The sequence below is a fragment of the Aricia agestis genome, chromosome 14, assembly GCF_905147365.1.
Source record: "Aricia agestis chromosome 14, ilAriAges1.1, whole genome shotgun sequence".
Classification (NCBI taxonomy): domain Eukaryota; kingdom Metazoa; phylum Arthropoda; class Insecta; order Lepidoptera; family Lycaenidae; genus Aricia; species Aricia agestis.
The window spans coordinates 6,857,430-6,874,462 of NC_056419.1; the positions used below are offsets into that span (position 1 = coordinate 6,857,430).

At 36.0% G+C, this 17,033-nt stretch overlaps 1 protein-coding gene across 2 annotated transcripts; it reads right to left on the reverse strand.

The window, feature by feature from the left end:
• Nucleotides 1–1,718: 1,718 nt before the first annotated feature.
• LOC121733727 (organic cation transporter protein-like) lies at nt 1,719–14,001 on the reverse strand. 2 transcript variants are annotated; one of them, XM_042124079.1, is made up of 5 exons: nt 13,929–14,001; nt 5,124–5,508; nt 3,525–3,932; nt 3,031–3,274; nt 1,719–2,711 (listed from the first exon to the last, which is right to left on the reverse strand). In XM_042124079.1, coding segments are annotated over exons 1-5 (1,464 nt in total). In that variant the 5' UTR covers nt 13,930–14,001; the 3' UTR covers nt 1,719–2,285. The 2 variants fall into 2 exon arrangements, with proteins under 2 accessions (XP_041980013.1, XP_041980012.1); XM_042124078.1 differs by lacking the exon at nt 13,929–14,001 and adding an exon at nt 5,732–5,855.
• Nucleotides 14,002–17,033: the final 3,032 nt, after the last annotated feature.

Here is a 17,033-nt window from a genome sequence, read left to right on the forward strand (position 1 = left end):
TGATGTTTGTTACTCTTTCACGCAGAAACTACCGAATGGCTTTTAATGAAACTTTACCATAATATATCTCATACATCAGAATAAAACATGGGCTACAATTTTAACCGACTTACAAAATGGGGGAGGTGTTATGTTCCTTTTTTTATATTCAACGATTACTCCGCCGTTTATGAACCGATTTTGAAAATTTTTCTTTTGGTGCACAGAGTATCAACCCAATTTGGTACTACATGAAGGACATAAGCTATTTTGTTGCGGAAAAATGTACGGTTTTCGTAAAATTTATAATTTACGCGGGCGAAGCCGCGCGGGACCTCTAGTATTATAATATTGTTACGGTACATGGTATACGGACACGTGGTGCGCAAGTACATACTCGAACCTTCTAAAAAGGTCCAATGTTTGTTTACGTGCTTACCCTTTATTTGTTAGCGTATTTGAATTTAGACCTTATGACTGAGTCCATAAGGTCTAAATTAAATTCAACTTACTGCACTTATCGCAAGGACGGCAGTTTTATTGTGGTACATGCCCGAGCTTCCTAGAAATTTCCCACGGTTGTTTACTTGTTTACGTGAATCGGGAAATTTCTGGAATTCGTCTCGCCATATAAAAAGAGCCGCAGGCAGGTCCGGCAATTCAGTTCAATCTAAGCGATCATCAAGGCGATTTCGGAGTGATCAATAGTGAGTGCACCAGTGAAACCTGCGACTTGGCTACGACCTAGGACAGTGATAGTGCTTAGTGATTGGACCTAGTGATTTGTGTTTGGACTTAGTGCTAAGTGTTGTGACCTAGTGTTTAGTGCAGTGTTAATAAAGTCTTCAAGAGAGTCACCAGGTCTTTCTCTCCAAATCCTCGATCCCTAGCACGTAACAATATCATTCATAACTTTCATCCGTTCTTGAAAAATGCTATGTTCATGGCTTATTAAGATTAAACAGGTTTATTAGTTTACGACAGCTGATAAATAATTAAGCCAACAGGAGTTGAGATAAAAAGTTACAATGAAATTAAACGATATACCAAAATGTTATCTTCAGACATACTTACTGATACAATCATTTTCTTTTGTTTCATAATGTATTCAAATGTTATTATAGTGGAGCTATATAATATTAGTATTATTACCTAGATAAGACTGACTGACTCGAAAGGTGTAAAGGTGCCAAAATTAATGCTAGTTTTTATATTGGAGTAAATTAAGTACCAGTCAAATAAAATTAAACAATTATAGTAAGAAGTTAATATTTTATTTTTACAAAAATACCTATTTGATTACACATTATAATATCTTACATCTATCACAGCCTAAATCAATAGACTCAACAAATAATATCATTTTTGGTTTAGCAATTTTCAGACGTCACAATTATAATTTGAGAGCATTTTTAATCACAATCTGAGTGTCCTATGATGCTAAGTACTCACACACGGTTTTGCTCGATCGAGTAATAACGTAGAGCAAAACCCGCGGCTCGGGCTTTCGTCCACACATTCCGAATTGCTCGCTAGTTTTATTCTAAATCGATATAATTTCCATCAAGCCGGCTCGATGCGAGCCTTCGAGCTGTCAGTTTTGCGGTCCACACAGTAATTATTACTCGATTTGGAGTAAAACTATTGAGCAAAACCGCATGTGAGTACTTAGATTAACAGTAATTGTGTTACTAAATATAAAAAGACAGTTTTTCATATTTAAGTTTCAAATTTTCACATATCTACTAAGTATACAATATAATGATATTTAACGTGACCACAATTTTGTACAGGCACTACATAATTTAAATTGGTACTAAAATACTTCTGCATTTCAGATAAAATGACGGTGCCTGTGTCCATATATATAATATTTACATTAATTTAAATAATTTCATTTTTGATACCAGAAATGATAAACATGCTACTCATAAGTCATACATCACATAGTCAAAGCTCCCAAAAATATATCTACCAAGTGCGTAATTGTTCTACAAATGTCAAATCATATCTACTAGACACGACATTTTAGTACGTCTAGTCAAGTAGTCTACATACATACTAGTCAGAATACAACGCAATTGCTTATGCAGATTGCAGTTAACGAGATTCAACTATAATAACTTTGACTAATCTGGTGGCACTGTTAAACACGGGCCAAGTCTTTAAAATATATTATTATTATATTTTATTACGACTGCGAAATTTTCCAGATAGTCATGACTCACGACTCATTTGTATAATTACTACATAAAATTACATTTTGTTTAAATACTTAATTGTACTCCGAGAGTAATATATCTTTCTCAAGCCTCTCCCTCTTCTAACGTATCGGGTAATTTCTTTCCTCTGGTATCCGGTAAGAATATACAAAGGCAGGAACCCACTAGGGGTACACAACCGAACATTATGGGGGGAAGCCACGGAATGTTATGCCCGAGAGTGGCTACGAAAGGCGCGACCATAGATCCTACTCTCGCAAGAGTCGACGACAGTCCTACGCCGGTATTTCTGACGACAGTTGGGAATAGTTCCCCAGCGTACAAATACACTGTGGCGAAGGATATACTCATACCGAACAGTCCTACACATCCCAGGGTTAGATGTCCAACGCTGGATTGAACGAATATGATGAGGAGGCAGCTCAGGCCAGTGAGGCAGTTCGACGATATCAGAGTCACCTTGCGCCCAAGAAACTGGTTTGCGTAGATCGATATAACTGTACCCGGAACCTGAAACACAATTTAATAATTCATTAGAATTGTTGTTATTGTTTACATTTTGCAATAATGTTGTATATTTGCCATACACTACTCATAATAACAAGCAACATAATATTATATACCAATAGAGGCTCTATTTACCTAGTTGTGATTTTGTAGTTAAGTACTATTATGCCATAATTTTTTATTACCCAAAAATTAATACGTTGAGTACTATTAAAAATACTTAATAATACGCTTTTTGTTCTATGTATTCAAATTAACGGTCATACGGAAGTTTGACAGCCAAGTTCATATTCTAGTTATCCTTGATTGTGCTCTGACTTACCAGTATGGCGGCCGATATTGCGACGTTAGAGAATATGTTGCCGGAGACATGGCCGATGTATTGCGATACGCCGAAGAAGCAGAATCCGCAGACGAACCAGTTGAAACATATGGCGATGGTGCGCACGCGCAGCTTGGGCGTTCGGAACAGGTCCAATACCGATGCACGCTCATGCGTCTGCCAGTTCATCTCCACTACCAGTTTCTGAATCGACGACGATATGCCCTCCGTTGGCCGCCCGTTCCTAAAATAACATTTGAATAAATTAGATCTTAGGATTCTTTATAACGCTGATTTGAAAGGCAAGTAAACTTGTTTATTTTATTATTTTTGGACGTGACATTTAGTATGTAGATTACCTACGTCTTGTGTCTAGTCTGAACAAATACACTTTAAGTGAAACTTGTAATTCAGACCACTGATACCTAACATTAATCCCTGACATTTTGCGCTCGACTTTTTGATATTCACATTAGAAGTTTCAGAATACTTACATTAGGGCAGCTTTTTTCAAAATCTTAACGGCTTGCTCTGATCTGCCGGCGGTAATCATCCACCTTGGTGATTCTGGGAGCAAGTAGTAGTAGCTTAGGAACAATATCGACGGGAGGGATATAGCCAGCTGGAATTTATCCCAGCTTCTCAGGAAGTATCCGAAAACTGGTAAAGTGAGATGTCCCAAGTTGAAGGGTATCTGGTAGAGGATCCCGACGGTGTCTCTATACTTTGTCCCGATCAGTTCCATGGTCAAAACGAAGCTGGTGACCATAGTGCCTCCGGTTGCCACGGCCAGTAAGAACCGGAGGGTCGTGAACATGTACCAATTGACTGAGTACGCTGTGGTCACACCGGCTATCAGTTGAAGGAATACTGCTGATAGAAAAGGCAAACGGCGCCCGAACCTGAAATGAAATGGTTTTGTAATTAAATTATGTGCAATTTTTATCATGATACCAATGTCTTACTGTTATAAGAATATTATGAGTCTGTAGACAAGATACCATTGTTAATTGCGATGATTAATGCTGCATACATAATATGACTATTAACACTTATGTCACATTGAGATGCTTATGCCAAAACCCTTTTGTTATTTTATAACTTTGTCGTCGTAATTTACGATGGCAACATAGCTAATGTGTCTCATTTGTTAAAAACCAATGCTATTAGTTTATAGCTTGAATAAACTCATAACATATTCAAGATTTTATTGCTTTTTTGTTTTAAATAATCACAGCTGTAAATTGTCTTAGTCTGAAACTAAATCAGAACTGGATTTTTATGTTAATCGTATAAAAATTCCAAAAGTATTAAAATTTAAAATAGACTTATCATTTTAAAAGGTTATCAATAACGGTTGAAAAGATGATGTAATATCCATTCTTTGTGTGATCATGACTGCATGATACTCCATGACCGATGAATAAGGTCAAAGCCTTAAACAAAGTCTCCAAAGATGAACTATAGCATACTAAGGGTTCTCGCATTTACAGTTTTCAGACAGAGCATTGCGACGCAATACTTGAACGTTTGTACACAACAAGTCTGTGCATCTTCACATGTATTGTATAGCATTAATAGCCTTTCTCAAGAATGAGTCTCAAGTGGGTGAGAACCCTTATGAGCGAAATTGCATCCCACGAATAAAGTGACATTTAATAAAGTAATCTCATCCGGAACCCAAGCGTGAATTCACTTCGGCTCGTCCAGGAAATGTCAATTTAGTCAAGTGCCAGTTGCGTTATGTGAGCCTAACTAAAAGTCTCATGAACGTTTATTTTAGTACTTCGACATATTCGTCCAATTAACTGACGCATTCAGATACATTTAATGAAAACTGATATGTTTAATTTCACGAAAGGTACAATATAATATGTAACAAGTTTATGAAAAAGTCTTCATTAAATTAAAGCTATGTAACCACTTAAATCTCTGTAGCGACCGTTAGGCTCTACGTATTGTGTGCTATAGCTTAGCCTGCTCATGATTTATTCAAAAGCAACGAATTGATGGTAATTCAAACTGTTTTGTTTCCGTCAAAACTGAACTGAACATTTACCCATTAAACAGTGCACAGTAAAAGTCAAACGCACCTGTCAGAAAGATGTCCAAACATCATATTGCCGACGAGTATGCCCAGCATGAATATCGTCTGTGTCAGGTTCTTCATCCAGTGTCGATCGCAGACCAGGTCCCATTGCGACACAATGGTTTCTTTGAAGACGCTGTGGTCGAACTTGTAGTCGGAGCAGTTGCCATGGCACTGGTTGTCAAACACGTCACTGGTTCCGCAGGTGAAGTTCATTGGTGGAGCGAGGAAAATGATGCTCATCTGATGCCAGGCCACGGGGAATTTCACCAGGAACACGATAAAGCAGATCCATATTTGCCATTTGCCGATCGCTCCGATCGCTTTCGTCAGCGGATCTACAGCAGGCTTCTGTGCGTTTTCCACGTCCTTCGTCTCGGTCTCCAACACTGGAAAGAAGAATTGTAGATTCAGCAAAAGATATAAAAAAAATATTTTGATTTACCATACACAAAAACTTTTATAACGATCAAGCTTCCGAACTCTTTTTCACAAAAACTTACCTATGTTTTGTTTATCTGAATTTTTTATTTTATATTGTTTATTTTTTTTAAACTAACACTTTTTAAAAGAATTCCTATGTTATTTCTATTAATTTTCAAACGCACTTACTAGTAGTTTTCTCGTTCATGGTTGAAACTGGTTTAAGTTATTCAATACTGGTTGTTTATGTTAACTTTATGGCCGTCGCGACTGGCGACCAATACACTCAAGCGATGGCCACACAATGATATAATATTACAAAATCAATCTTATTTAAATAACTAATTAAATATGCTCTATATGGTCGCACGGCAGTGTAGCCGCCTAGGGTCTCTGTTGAGCAACTCGCAAAGATAAGCTCTTGCAATCATTAAACTACTCAGTGTCAATAATATTTTTTAACAAAAATTAAATTTTTAGTTCCACCAACTTACTTTAAATATAACTTTAACCATAACAAAATGTCAAATGAACTGTCAAATCCCTAGTAAAAGTCCACAATGGACGCCATATTTGACGATAACTTTAACCTTTATTTAGTTAATATAACTACGTATGCTCTGGATTAAGACAAGAGAATTCCAGATTAAGATAATATTTCCATTTTAGTTTTGTTGCACATTTTTTTTATTTTATGCTAGATTTTGATGTGCTATACAAGTATACCTACGTATATTTAAAATACTTAAATATCTGTGACGAGCATTTATTACAAAAAATTGGGTATTGAATATACCCAATTAACACTCATTAAATAAATAAATTATTAATTTGTTATTGGTTATTACGTATAATTAGTGTTTACTGTTTATTGTTGTAAACATTTCTAATGACGTGCTAGTGGTGCTGTTCTAGTTTTAAAAGTCAAAACGCGTAGGAATCATTATTGTTGCTTTCATACCTACCTTTTGATCTATTGTGAGAATTAGCTAAATAACATCTAAGTGTTAAGTTTTATAAAATTATAAAAAATATTAGCTTAAGTTTTAAATGAGCACATTAGGCTCTTTATTGTTTATTTCCAGATTAGGCCGCTCGCGCTTGGCAAAAAGCTGTGACCGAATAAAACAAAATGTATTATTTTGTCCTTAAGTCTTAATATATTTTACGACTATCCTTGTACCGATTACTCGCAATTTACATTTATAAGATGATAAATCCATACTAATATTATAAATGCGAAAGTGTGTATATCTGTCTGTCTGTCTGTTACCTCTTCTGGCCCAAACCGCTGAACCGATTTTGCTGAAATTTGGAATGGAGATACTTTGAGTCCTGGGAAAGGACATAGGATACTTTTTATCCCGGTGAAATGTACGGTTCCCTCGCGATAAACGATTTTTGGCGCAACGGAGTTGCAGGCGTCATCTAGTATAATATAAGTTTATCATTTACTATAAAGGTTACTTTTTTTTGGTAAAAAAGTGGGCCCCGTGCGAGTTTCTTACGCCGGTTCTTCTCGCCGGGTTAGTTCCCGAACCGGTGGTAGGCATCATGTAGTATCAACATTCTGAAAGCATTTTCTTAAAATCTATTCAGATATAAAACAATTTTTATTTATTTATTATTTTTACAAAAGTTATTAGTATGTACTAGTAGCAAAAGTCTGTCTGCAGTTGGAAACCCCCGTCTACGTATTAGGTGGCACTAGAGAAGTATTTAGGAGTGTACATTGTAAAAGATAAATAAAGCCTAACTGTCATACTCAGAGGCGAATATAAATTAACACTTATACTTGGGAGAGCCATGCTTCGGCACAAATGGGCCGGCTCCACCGGAGAAATACCACGTTCTCACAGAAAACCGGCGTGAGTGAGTTTACCGGAGGCCCAATCCCCTACCCTATTCCCTTCCCTTCCCATCCCTACCCTCCCCTATTACCCTATTCCCTCTTAAAAGGCCGGCAACGCAGCTGCAGCTCTTCCGATGCTGCGAGTGTCCATGGGCGACGGAAGTTGCTTTTAATCAGGTGACCCGTTTGCTCGTTTGCACCATTATTTCATAAAAATAAAAAATTACTTGTGGGTGGATTTTGACATAAGTCCCATACTTGTGAAACTCTCCATTTATTACAGTTAAGTAATTAATTTTCGCCTCTGAGTCCGGCGATAGAGTTATAATAGAGATTCCACGCGTTGGTACTTGGTACTAACTAGATCTATCAGAAAATTGATTGATAGAGAAATCACCTACATAATTCGATCGGGTTATGTCAAGCCCAGCCAATCACGACAAACATTCACTTGAAATAACCCACCAAATAACGTAGGCTATGAGTTTCTCTGATGTTATATCTTATATCTTTAAACGAGCAATTCTTGTATATATGTCACCGTAAGATTGTAAAAACCGTGAGATTGTAATATGACGAAGTGATGGATAGTAAACAAACAGTTTTCCGGTGATTTTAAATTATTTATTTCGTATTTAAAATAATTTCAATGCCAAATAGTATGAGATGTATAACATAAAAAAAATTTAGATATATTTAAAGTACTGCTTGAATGTTCGGTTATTAAAATTAACCTAATTTATAATTCAAACTGCACTTTAAATATATCTAAATTTTATTCAATGTTATATATCAAATATTCAGGCAATTGAAGTTATTTAAATACGAAATAATTAATTTAAAATCACCGGAAAACTGTTTGTTTACAATCCATCACTTCGTCATATTACAATCTCGCGGTTTTTACAATCTTAGGGTGACATATATATATGATTGGAATCTCGGGATCGGCTCCAACGATTTTCATGAAATTTAGTATATAGGAGGTTTCGGGGGCGATAAATCGATCTAGCTAGGAATCATTTTTAGAAAATGTCATTTTATTCATGTTTTATAGAATACCAAGCAAAGCTCGGTCAAATAGCTAGTATTGTATATGCGGCGATAAGAGCTGCGTGAATCCTGAGCCTGACACTGTTATCTAGATAGGTCGCGACGGAACTGCACAGGTCATTGCTGCCGGCCTAGACTCTCATTGTTTACTTATGGAATATTAATACTTACTTTATGACATTCTAAGATGGTTATTGGATGTCTTTAAAAAAATACGCAAAAATACGAATGTGTCGAATCTAAATACATTCCTGTATGCCCATTTCCCGTGGCATCGAAAAGAAATCTCTGTACAGAATTTCTTTTCGATGCCACGGTGTACATCTTTCAAATCATCTTTATATATTATCTCATCATCAAAATCGGTGTAGATGTTTCCAAAGTTATTTAATTAGTAGCAAGTAAGGCTTAATGTACAGGAAATAGATACAAAATAGTAAAACAGAGATTTGGCTCTTTAACATTTGGTAGGCGCCAGAAGCATTGGAAGATTGTGATTCAAACTGTAAATGGTTTCCACAAGCAAAATTGAATGTATTTAAAATTATTAAAATATTATATTACTAGCTGTCCCGGCAAACGTTGTTTTGCCATGTATAAAGTATTTAGATTTTCGCCCACATTATTTTATTGAAGTGACTTAATAAGTATGTCACCATGGCAACGTCCATCGCTATCCCGTCGCACAAACAATGGTCGCCGTCAGTCTCGAGTTGTAATAATTTACTATTATTTATTCAACAAATGCACTTATCAATATAAAAAGTACCCAGTAGCCGATTCTCAGACCCACTGAATATGCATATAAAATTTGGTTAAAATCAGTAAATCCGTTTCGGAGGAGTACGCGGCCTAACATTGTGACACGAGAATTTTATCATATATTCTGTGATTTTATATACAAGATTAAACAATAAACATACGTGCTAATTATTGACATTCACAAGAATTTTACTTATTACAAAATGTTAAATTTTAACACTTAACCTTATTTAAAATGTCTTTTAAGGATGGGTGTCCTTATTCTGATAACACTATAATGTAAATTTATTATAATATTTCATCAGATCTCGTGTCTGCAATATCCAATAATATTTAAAGTTATTATCGATATTTTGTAAACTCTGTTAAGGTTAACAAGTGTAGGTACCATAAAGTTGTGTAATAGAGATACGTAAAAACTTATGTAATTCAATCTTAAAGTCAATGAGTATGATCAACTTAACAATATGTACCTATAGAATATAAAAGCCAAGCTTTACGCTATAAGCACAGAATATATATTAGTAGTACCAACTATAAGTTATAACTTATATAATACTTAATAGATATTCTCAGAACAATCTGAGAATAGTTGACAATGTTTATTCTCCGGTCCGTTACACAAAAATTGACCCCTCACCCCTATCACCTATATAATATATCAATCACGTGTGTGCTTTATTTCGCATTGCCGATATCTACACGGCACTCATAACTCATAAATCTTAAAAAATAAACACTTCTGGGAATTCGCACTTTGGTCTGCAGATAAGTCCCCGGTGCCGTGACCTGAGGTTGCACGATCAGTCGGCACGGCGCGACGTGATAGCCAAGCCTCCGAACCAGATAAAACTCATAACAATTAGTTATAACTAATAACAGTCATCGTCATCGGGCTTAAGTATCGATGATGTATCATGTATGATGGTAGAAAGGTGACATCCAGATGGTTAACAGACTTTACGAGTATTTTAAATGGCAGCTTTAAGCACCGTCGTCTACTAACCCTTTTCGATCTCATTATTATGGCAATACTAGCTGATCCAGCAAACGTTGTTTTGCCATGTAAATTATTTCTAGTATCATTATAAAAATAGATAAAAACCTATTTTCAGGCCTAATGAATGTACATACAAAAAATTAATTAAAATCGGTTGAGCCGTTTTGGAGGAGTTCGTGCACAAACACTGTGACACGAGAATTTTAATATATTTATAAGAAAGCAGGTAGGAAACTCAGTTTAGTTACCCTCTAGCTCATGTTGGTCACTTGACGAAGGAACCAGTGACACGAGAATTTTAATATATTTATAAGAAAGCAGGTAGGAAACTCAGTTTAGTTACCGTCTAGCTCATGTTGGTCACTTGACGAAGGAACCAGGGACGATTTTAGCACTACCAGCGCCCTGGGCGAGATTTCTTCGGCGGCGCCCAGGGTATTGGTAGCTAAAAAAAGGCGGCGCCCTAGGCAGTCACCCAGCGAAACCCCCCCCCCCCCCCCCCCCCTAACGCGGTTACTGGAAGCAACTACAATCAGTATTTCTGCAAAAAACACAATATGACTTATGAGGCTGGTCAGACTGCACTTCATCGAGCTACGGAGACGCACTTGTAATGAAACTACGCCTTACTTTATCTCGGTTACTATGCCATACTCTTCACCACGACAACCTCTGTGGCTCAGTTGGTCAGAGCGAGTTGGTAGCTCAAGCCGGGGGTCGCGGGTTCAATTCCCGCCGACGGAACAAATTAAAGTTTTCTATGTTCCTGGGTCTTGGATGTGTATTAAATATACAGTGTGTAACAAAAATAAGTGATAATACTTTAGGGTGTGTACGTGTTCCTTGTAGAGAGTTCACTGTGAAAGTAGCAGCGCTGAAAGGCGACATTTTTTTTTCACTTTTGTATGGGCAAGAGCCCGAGCGTCACGAGTTTCCCCATACAAAAGTGAAAAAAAAATGTCGCCTTTCAGCGCTGCTACTTTCACAGTGAACTCTCTACAAGGAACACGTACACACCCTAAAGTATTATCACTTGTTTTTGTTACACCCTGTATGTATAATAATGTATAACAAAAATCTTAAATACATGAATAGTATAAAAGTATTAAATATATTTCCGTTGCCTGGTACCCGTAACACAAGTCCTTCAGGTACTTAGCACGGGGCCAGACTGACGTGGTGTGAGGCGTCCATTATTATTATAGATACTCTAAATTCTGTGTGAAGTTTTTTCTACTCCAGTAAGAGTGTATACTAATAATTTCCTTATCCGGAACTGCAAATTGCAATTACTATCGGAAGCACCTTGGTATTTAATTTTTCATTTAACATACATGCCGTTGTCGTAAGATACGTTGGTACCGTATAACTACGAGATACATTGTAAATTTAGTTCCTGTCACCTGCTACCGGAAAAATAACTTCATATGAAAGCATTAACAAATATCGATGGTTTTTGTTTTGCAAATAACGTAAAACATTAAATTATCGGCATTATAATATTATTACTAGCTGATGCCCGCAACTCCGTTGCGCAAAATTTCGTTAATCACACGGGAACCGTACATTTTTCCGAGATAAGAAGTATCCTGTGTCCTTTCCCGGGACTCGAAAGTATGTCCATACTTATTTCAGCAAAATTGGTTCAGCTGTTTGGGCATGACGAGGAGGACAGACAGACACAGATATATAATATTAGTATGGATACATAAAGATTCAAGAGTTCATACTACAGAAAATCATATTGCTATAATTACTATTTAAAGTATTTTCAAATAAAAATCTAAGGTACTAACCTAACCATCGATGGGGTAGTTTTCCCTTATAAGTATAAGTAATTGACACTATTTTCATATTGGTTCTAAGGTTCAGCGGTTTCCGAAAACCGATCACGGGTTAGTACTTAACGGATGTGGAAAGTCTCACACTTTTAGTTCAGTATATCTTTTTGTACAATTGTTTTAGTATAAAATAAATATAATTATTATAATGATGAGAATATTTTAACTTGTTGTTATTAAACTCGCTCAGCCAAGACGAATCAAATGTCGTCATATCAAATAAGCGTCAAGCTTGGTTTCTTGTACGCAATTCGATATTAATTCGCTAAATGGCTTTTTTAATTGATTGAAATGATAATATTATACTGAAAATATTATACAGTACACACTTAGTTGTCTATGCTGTTTTAATTTTTTTTTTGTTCGTACTTCGTAGGCTCTACGGTCTATCTACAAAATTTTCTAATTTTAGTTGTAACTTGTAAGTTGTAACAAATATAATATAATATGATATAATTTAACTTGTAAGAAAATCTAAAGACCAACTTATTTAAGAAATGTGTTTAAAATAAAGACTTGCTGTAGAATTTAGATAAAACAACATTGTAAAGTTTTTCAGGTCACACGAATTTTCACTCAAGACGTATCTACCATTGTATTAAGTATCGTCTTCGACCTTGGTATTAAGGGTGAGGCCAAACGAGCGTAATTTTGTGAGTCGTGAGTCGCAGAATTTCGGTGGCGTAAATATTTTTTCATAAAAATCATGACTCACGAAACGCTCGTTTGGCTTCACCCTTAGGGTCAATTTATAGTAGCGCAGAGTCGAAGCGCATCGAAGCGAATTATTAAAACTTTCCTAGCTTATAGGAAAATAATTTGAAGTTCAGATAAATCTTATACCATTATGATTAAAGGTAACGAGCTTTTGCCCGCGGCTTCGCTCGCGTTAAGAAGAATTATTATATACAAAGTTTCATCCCCTGTTTTAACCTCTTGGAGGTAGGATTGATCAAAATCCTTCCTTAGCGGATGCCTACGTCATATCATCTACCTGCATGCCAAATTTCAGCCCGATCGGTCCAGTGGTTTGGGCTGTGCGTTGATAGATCACCATGTCAGTCAGTCACCTTTGAGTTTTATATATATAGATAATAATAATAATACTCCCCACACCGGTTTCGGTGACGGTGGCCAGTTTAATTGAATTTGGCTTGTTACGCAGGAGTAGTTTTTATAGTGCCCAAGAGCACTCTCTATTCCTATCCCTCTCATAACCCAGTGGAACGGAAGACTGACACGACTGGCGAGAGATGCGCAGGACCGACTTTTTACATGCCCATCCGACGCTTGGATCATCTTACTTGTCAGACAATCAGGTGATCAGCCTGCATTGACCTAACCAAACTTGGAAATAACATGTTTCCAACGCGGGACTCGAACCCACGACCTCCGGAGTCGAGAGCCGCGCTCTAACCACTAGACCACGGAGGCGTCCATTATAAAGTTTTGTAATGTTTAAAAATGTATGCAGTACTGTATAATCCGACAAATTCGTAATACGACAAGGCCATGCAAAACGTTTGTCGGATTAACGAGGGTCTATTGTTATTATTAATTCGAATGTTAATTCTTTAGCAACAATTTTTGAAATGGTTTTCAACCAAAACATTCAACAAGCAAAAAGGTAGAGATTGCTCTTAGATATAATAGAATTATATTCTGTTATTATAATTAATATATTTTAAAGATATCGCATTAATATACACAATTTATTTAAAAGAACCCTTATGTTCCAAAGATTCACCACGAAGAAGTAGAGTACGTACCAACTTTTCTCTATCTTCACCATCTCCTAAAGACTGGAGTCTATTACTCTCTGTCACGCAACGTAATCAGAATTTTCAACATAATTTTATCAATACAATATCCACTTACTTTTGTGTTTATCTTGTATTCACAAACGGCGAGAACCGTGCACCCGCGTCGCACTGAAGCACTACGTTCAACGTATGAGCTCCTCGGACCTCGTATTTCGTTCATATACCAACATTGCGGTCACAGTTTTTTGCATCTCACAGGACCTTTATTGTAACGTCATAAGGATCACTCTCATAGGAACTCACGGGTAAATTAAGTCTGGACACTATTATTGAATATGGAGTTTACGGATTATCACGGAGGTTTTTAGGGCTCCGTCTTTCACGTCTCTGTTACTATAGGTTTACCAGAATCTGATGGCAAATTTTGATGGCAGATTTTCAAAAAATATCATTGATCATTGGATAAATTTTTATATTTGCATGTTTCACACAAAGCATAAACCGCTATAAGGAAAAAAAAGGATCAAAATGTTTTATTCCATTTACCCCGGTATTGCTAGAGTCAATTTATTTTCTCACTTTTTGCCATCAGATTCTGGTAGACCTATACTCACTCCCTGTTCCCAGACAAAAAAGGCAAAAATGTGAGACAATTAGGTACTTACCCCAAAAGAGACTTTTTTATAATTTAATGTTAGCACTTTGTAGACAGACAAATTTAGGGAGCAAGCAAATTATATTGTCCAATGTCCAGTAATTTTTTTATTTAGATTTTATTGCTCACAAGTCATAAGATTCTTAATTTTTAGTAGGTATGATATTGAAGATTCGGGCTGTGGCTTGGCCGATTCTTGACTACATCCGTAGGTAATGAAAATATAGAAAAATAAAATGTTTTTTATCACCTATAGTCAGGAGTCAGGAAAATTTAAGGTGGCACCAGCGGTCATTGATCTTTCTAGTGAAAAATACTCGCACTGCATTGAATAAAATTGAATTCTTGCAAAGAAACAGACTATTATATTTTCATTGGAAAACGTCTTTGTAGTTTGTGACTCATCGTGTTATAATATCCAATTATGAGTTTGAAATGATATACATACTGTGTTCATATCGTGTATGCAAAATACAAAGACTTCTATTTAATCTGATGTCTAGACGGGCCATACGCACCAAATTGTCCGCCGTTCCAATAGAGCTAATTCACACCGTTGCAGTCAGTCTTCATTGGCGCGCTTTACGCGACGGTCGTATGCGAGTGTGTACGGTTAGCAAATAAATTTTTAAAACAAACTTAGTTTTATTTTCAGATACTAATTAATGTAATCAAAGGGCAAAATGCTATCTTGTGTAAAAATAAAAAGATTTTGTAATAAATATATAAATAAATCTTCAGGGATTACCTTTCACAGGTAACTATCATAGTTGTTCACAATAGATGAATAATTTTTACCTGGCTACAGCAAAGCAAAAAGTAAGAGTTATGTGTGTCACAGGCTATGTATGTATGTATGTTTGTATATGTTACCGTTAATTAACGTAAGCCAGTTAGAGTGAAAATTCACGCGGTATTCTGCAGATTTTCTGGGTGAGTAAGTTAGAGTGCAAAAAATTGATTCTATTCTTACATTACTAGACAATCTGCAGAATATCTAGGTAATCGGCAGTCTACCGACCATGCACGGTATGTTGAATAAAAGAGGTTCTTGGTTGAGTAAATCATATTATTTAGTTGTAGGTATAGGGATTAATTTTTAGGACATTAACAAAGGAATAAAATATTAAAATGTAAGTAACTAAAATATTACTGCACTGATAAAATATAGCAGATCAAATCAACTGGAAAAATAATAAACAATTAAAAACAGTCTAATGTTAGCCATAGGTACACGCAACGGTCTACCGGAGAGGTCTACCGGCGCAAAATCGAGAATCAATTCTTTCGAGTGACACCTGCGCAGGCATACCTGCAGGTGACCCCTCCGGTATATATATATATATGTATATATATATATATATATATATATATATATATATATATATATATATATATATATATATATATATATATATATATATATATATATATATATATATATACCGGAGAAAAACTATGTGATACTTTAGGATGTGAAAGTTTACAGTGAAAGTAGCAGCGCTGAATGAGCAATATTTTTTTTTACTTTTGTATGGGCATTGGGCAAGCGGCCCAGTGTAACGAGTCTCTTAGATTTAAAAAAAAATATAAATAATAATAGTCTAAAATACAATAGAACAATCAGAGAAATTAATTTCTCTGATTGTTCTATTGTATTTGACATGATCCGACTACATGACGTTGTTCTGTCAACTACCTAGGATTTAGGATTCAATTTCCTCGATGGCACAAACTAGCTATTTTAGTCACGACTGTAGTTCAAATTGTAATCGAACACCAAATATAATAAATGATCACCAAGCTTTACAGCTTCACCAAATTTCAAAATGCCTGACAAGTGACAGAAGTGCTTGTTTTTTTTAGTGGCTGTTGGCTATAGCATATAAATAACCATAATAAATGTCAGTGTCAAGTATTAAATTGCGCGAAAAAAAAATTCGTATGACGTTTCTCTCGTCGAAATTGACTACATGACAAAACTCTAGACCCACTCCCCCCTCTTGTGACCGAGCGTAGTATTTTGAAGACCCGTCCCGAAATGGGTGACCCATTTAGGGACGGGTCTACGGGTAGTATGGGTATGTTCCCTTACGCTTGCGTTCGGTATTATAATTGAACACCATAGACCATCCTTGTCACTCTTGTTACAAAGTAATATTGGCTTCTCGCCCTTGACTACGAAGATACATTTTTGTTTGTGTGTGTAATGTTTTAAGTGTATTGTTTTAGGATTACTTTTCAAATGTCATTTCGTAGAGTATGGCATGTCTACCTCAGTTTAAATAGAAGTCTTTGGCAAAATACGATATCGCCCTTAGACTAGAATCATCTGTCACTTCCACGGAATATAATATAACACTACTAGCTGTCTCGGCAAACGTTTCTTTGCCATATAAAGTATTTCGCCCATATTATTTAATTGAAGTGCTTAAATAAGTATGTCACCATGGCAACGTCCATCGCTATCCCGTCGCACAAACAATGGTCGCCGTCAGTCTCGAGTTGTAATAATTTACTATTTTTTATTCAACAAATGCACTTATCAATATAATAAGTACCCAA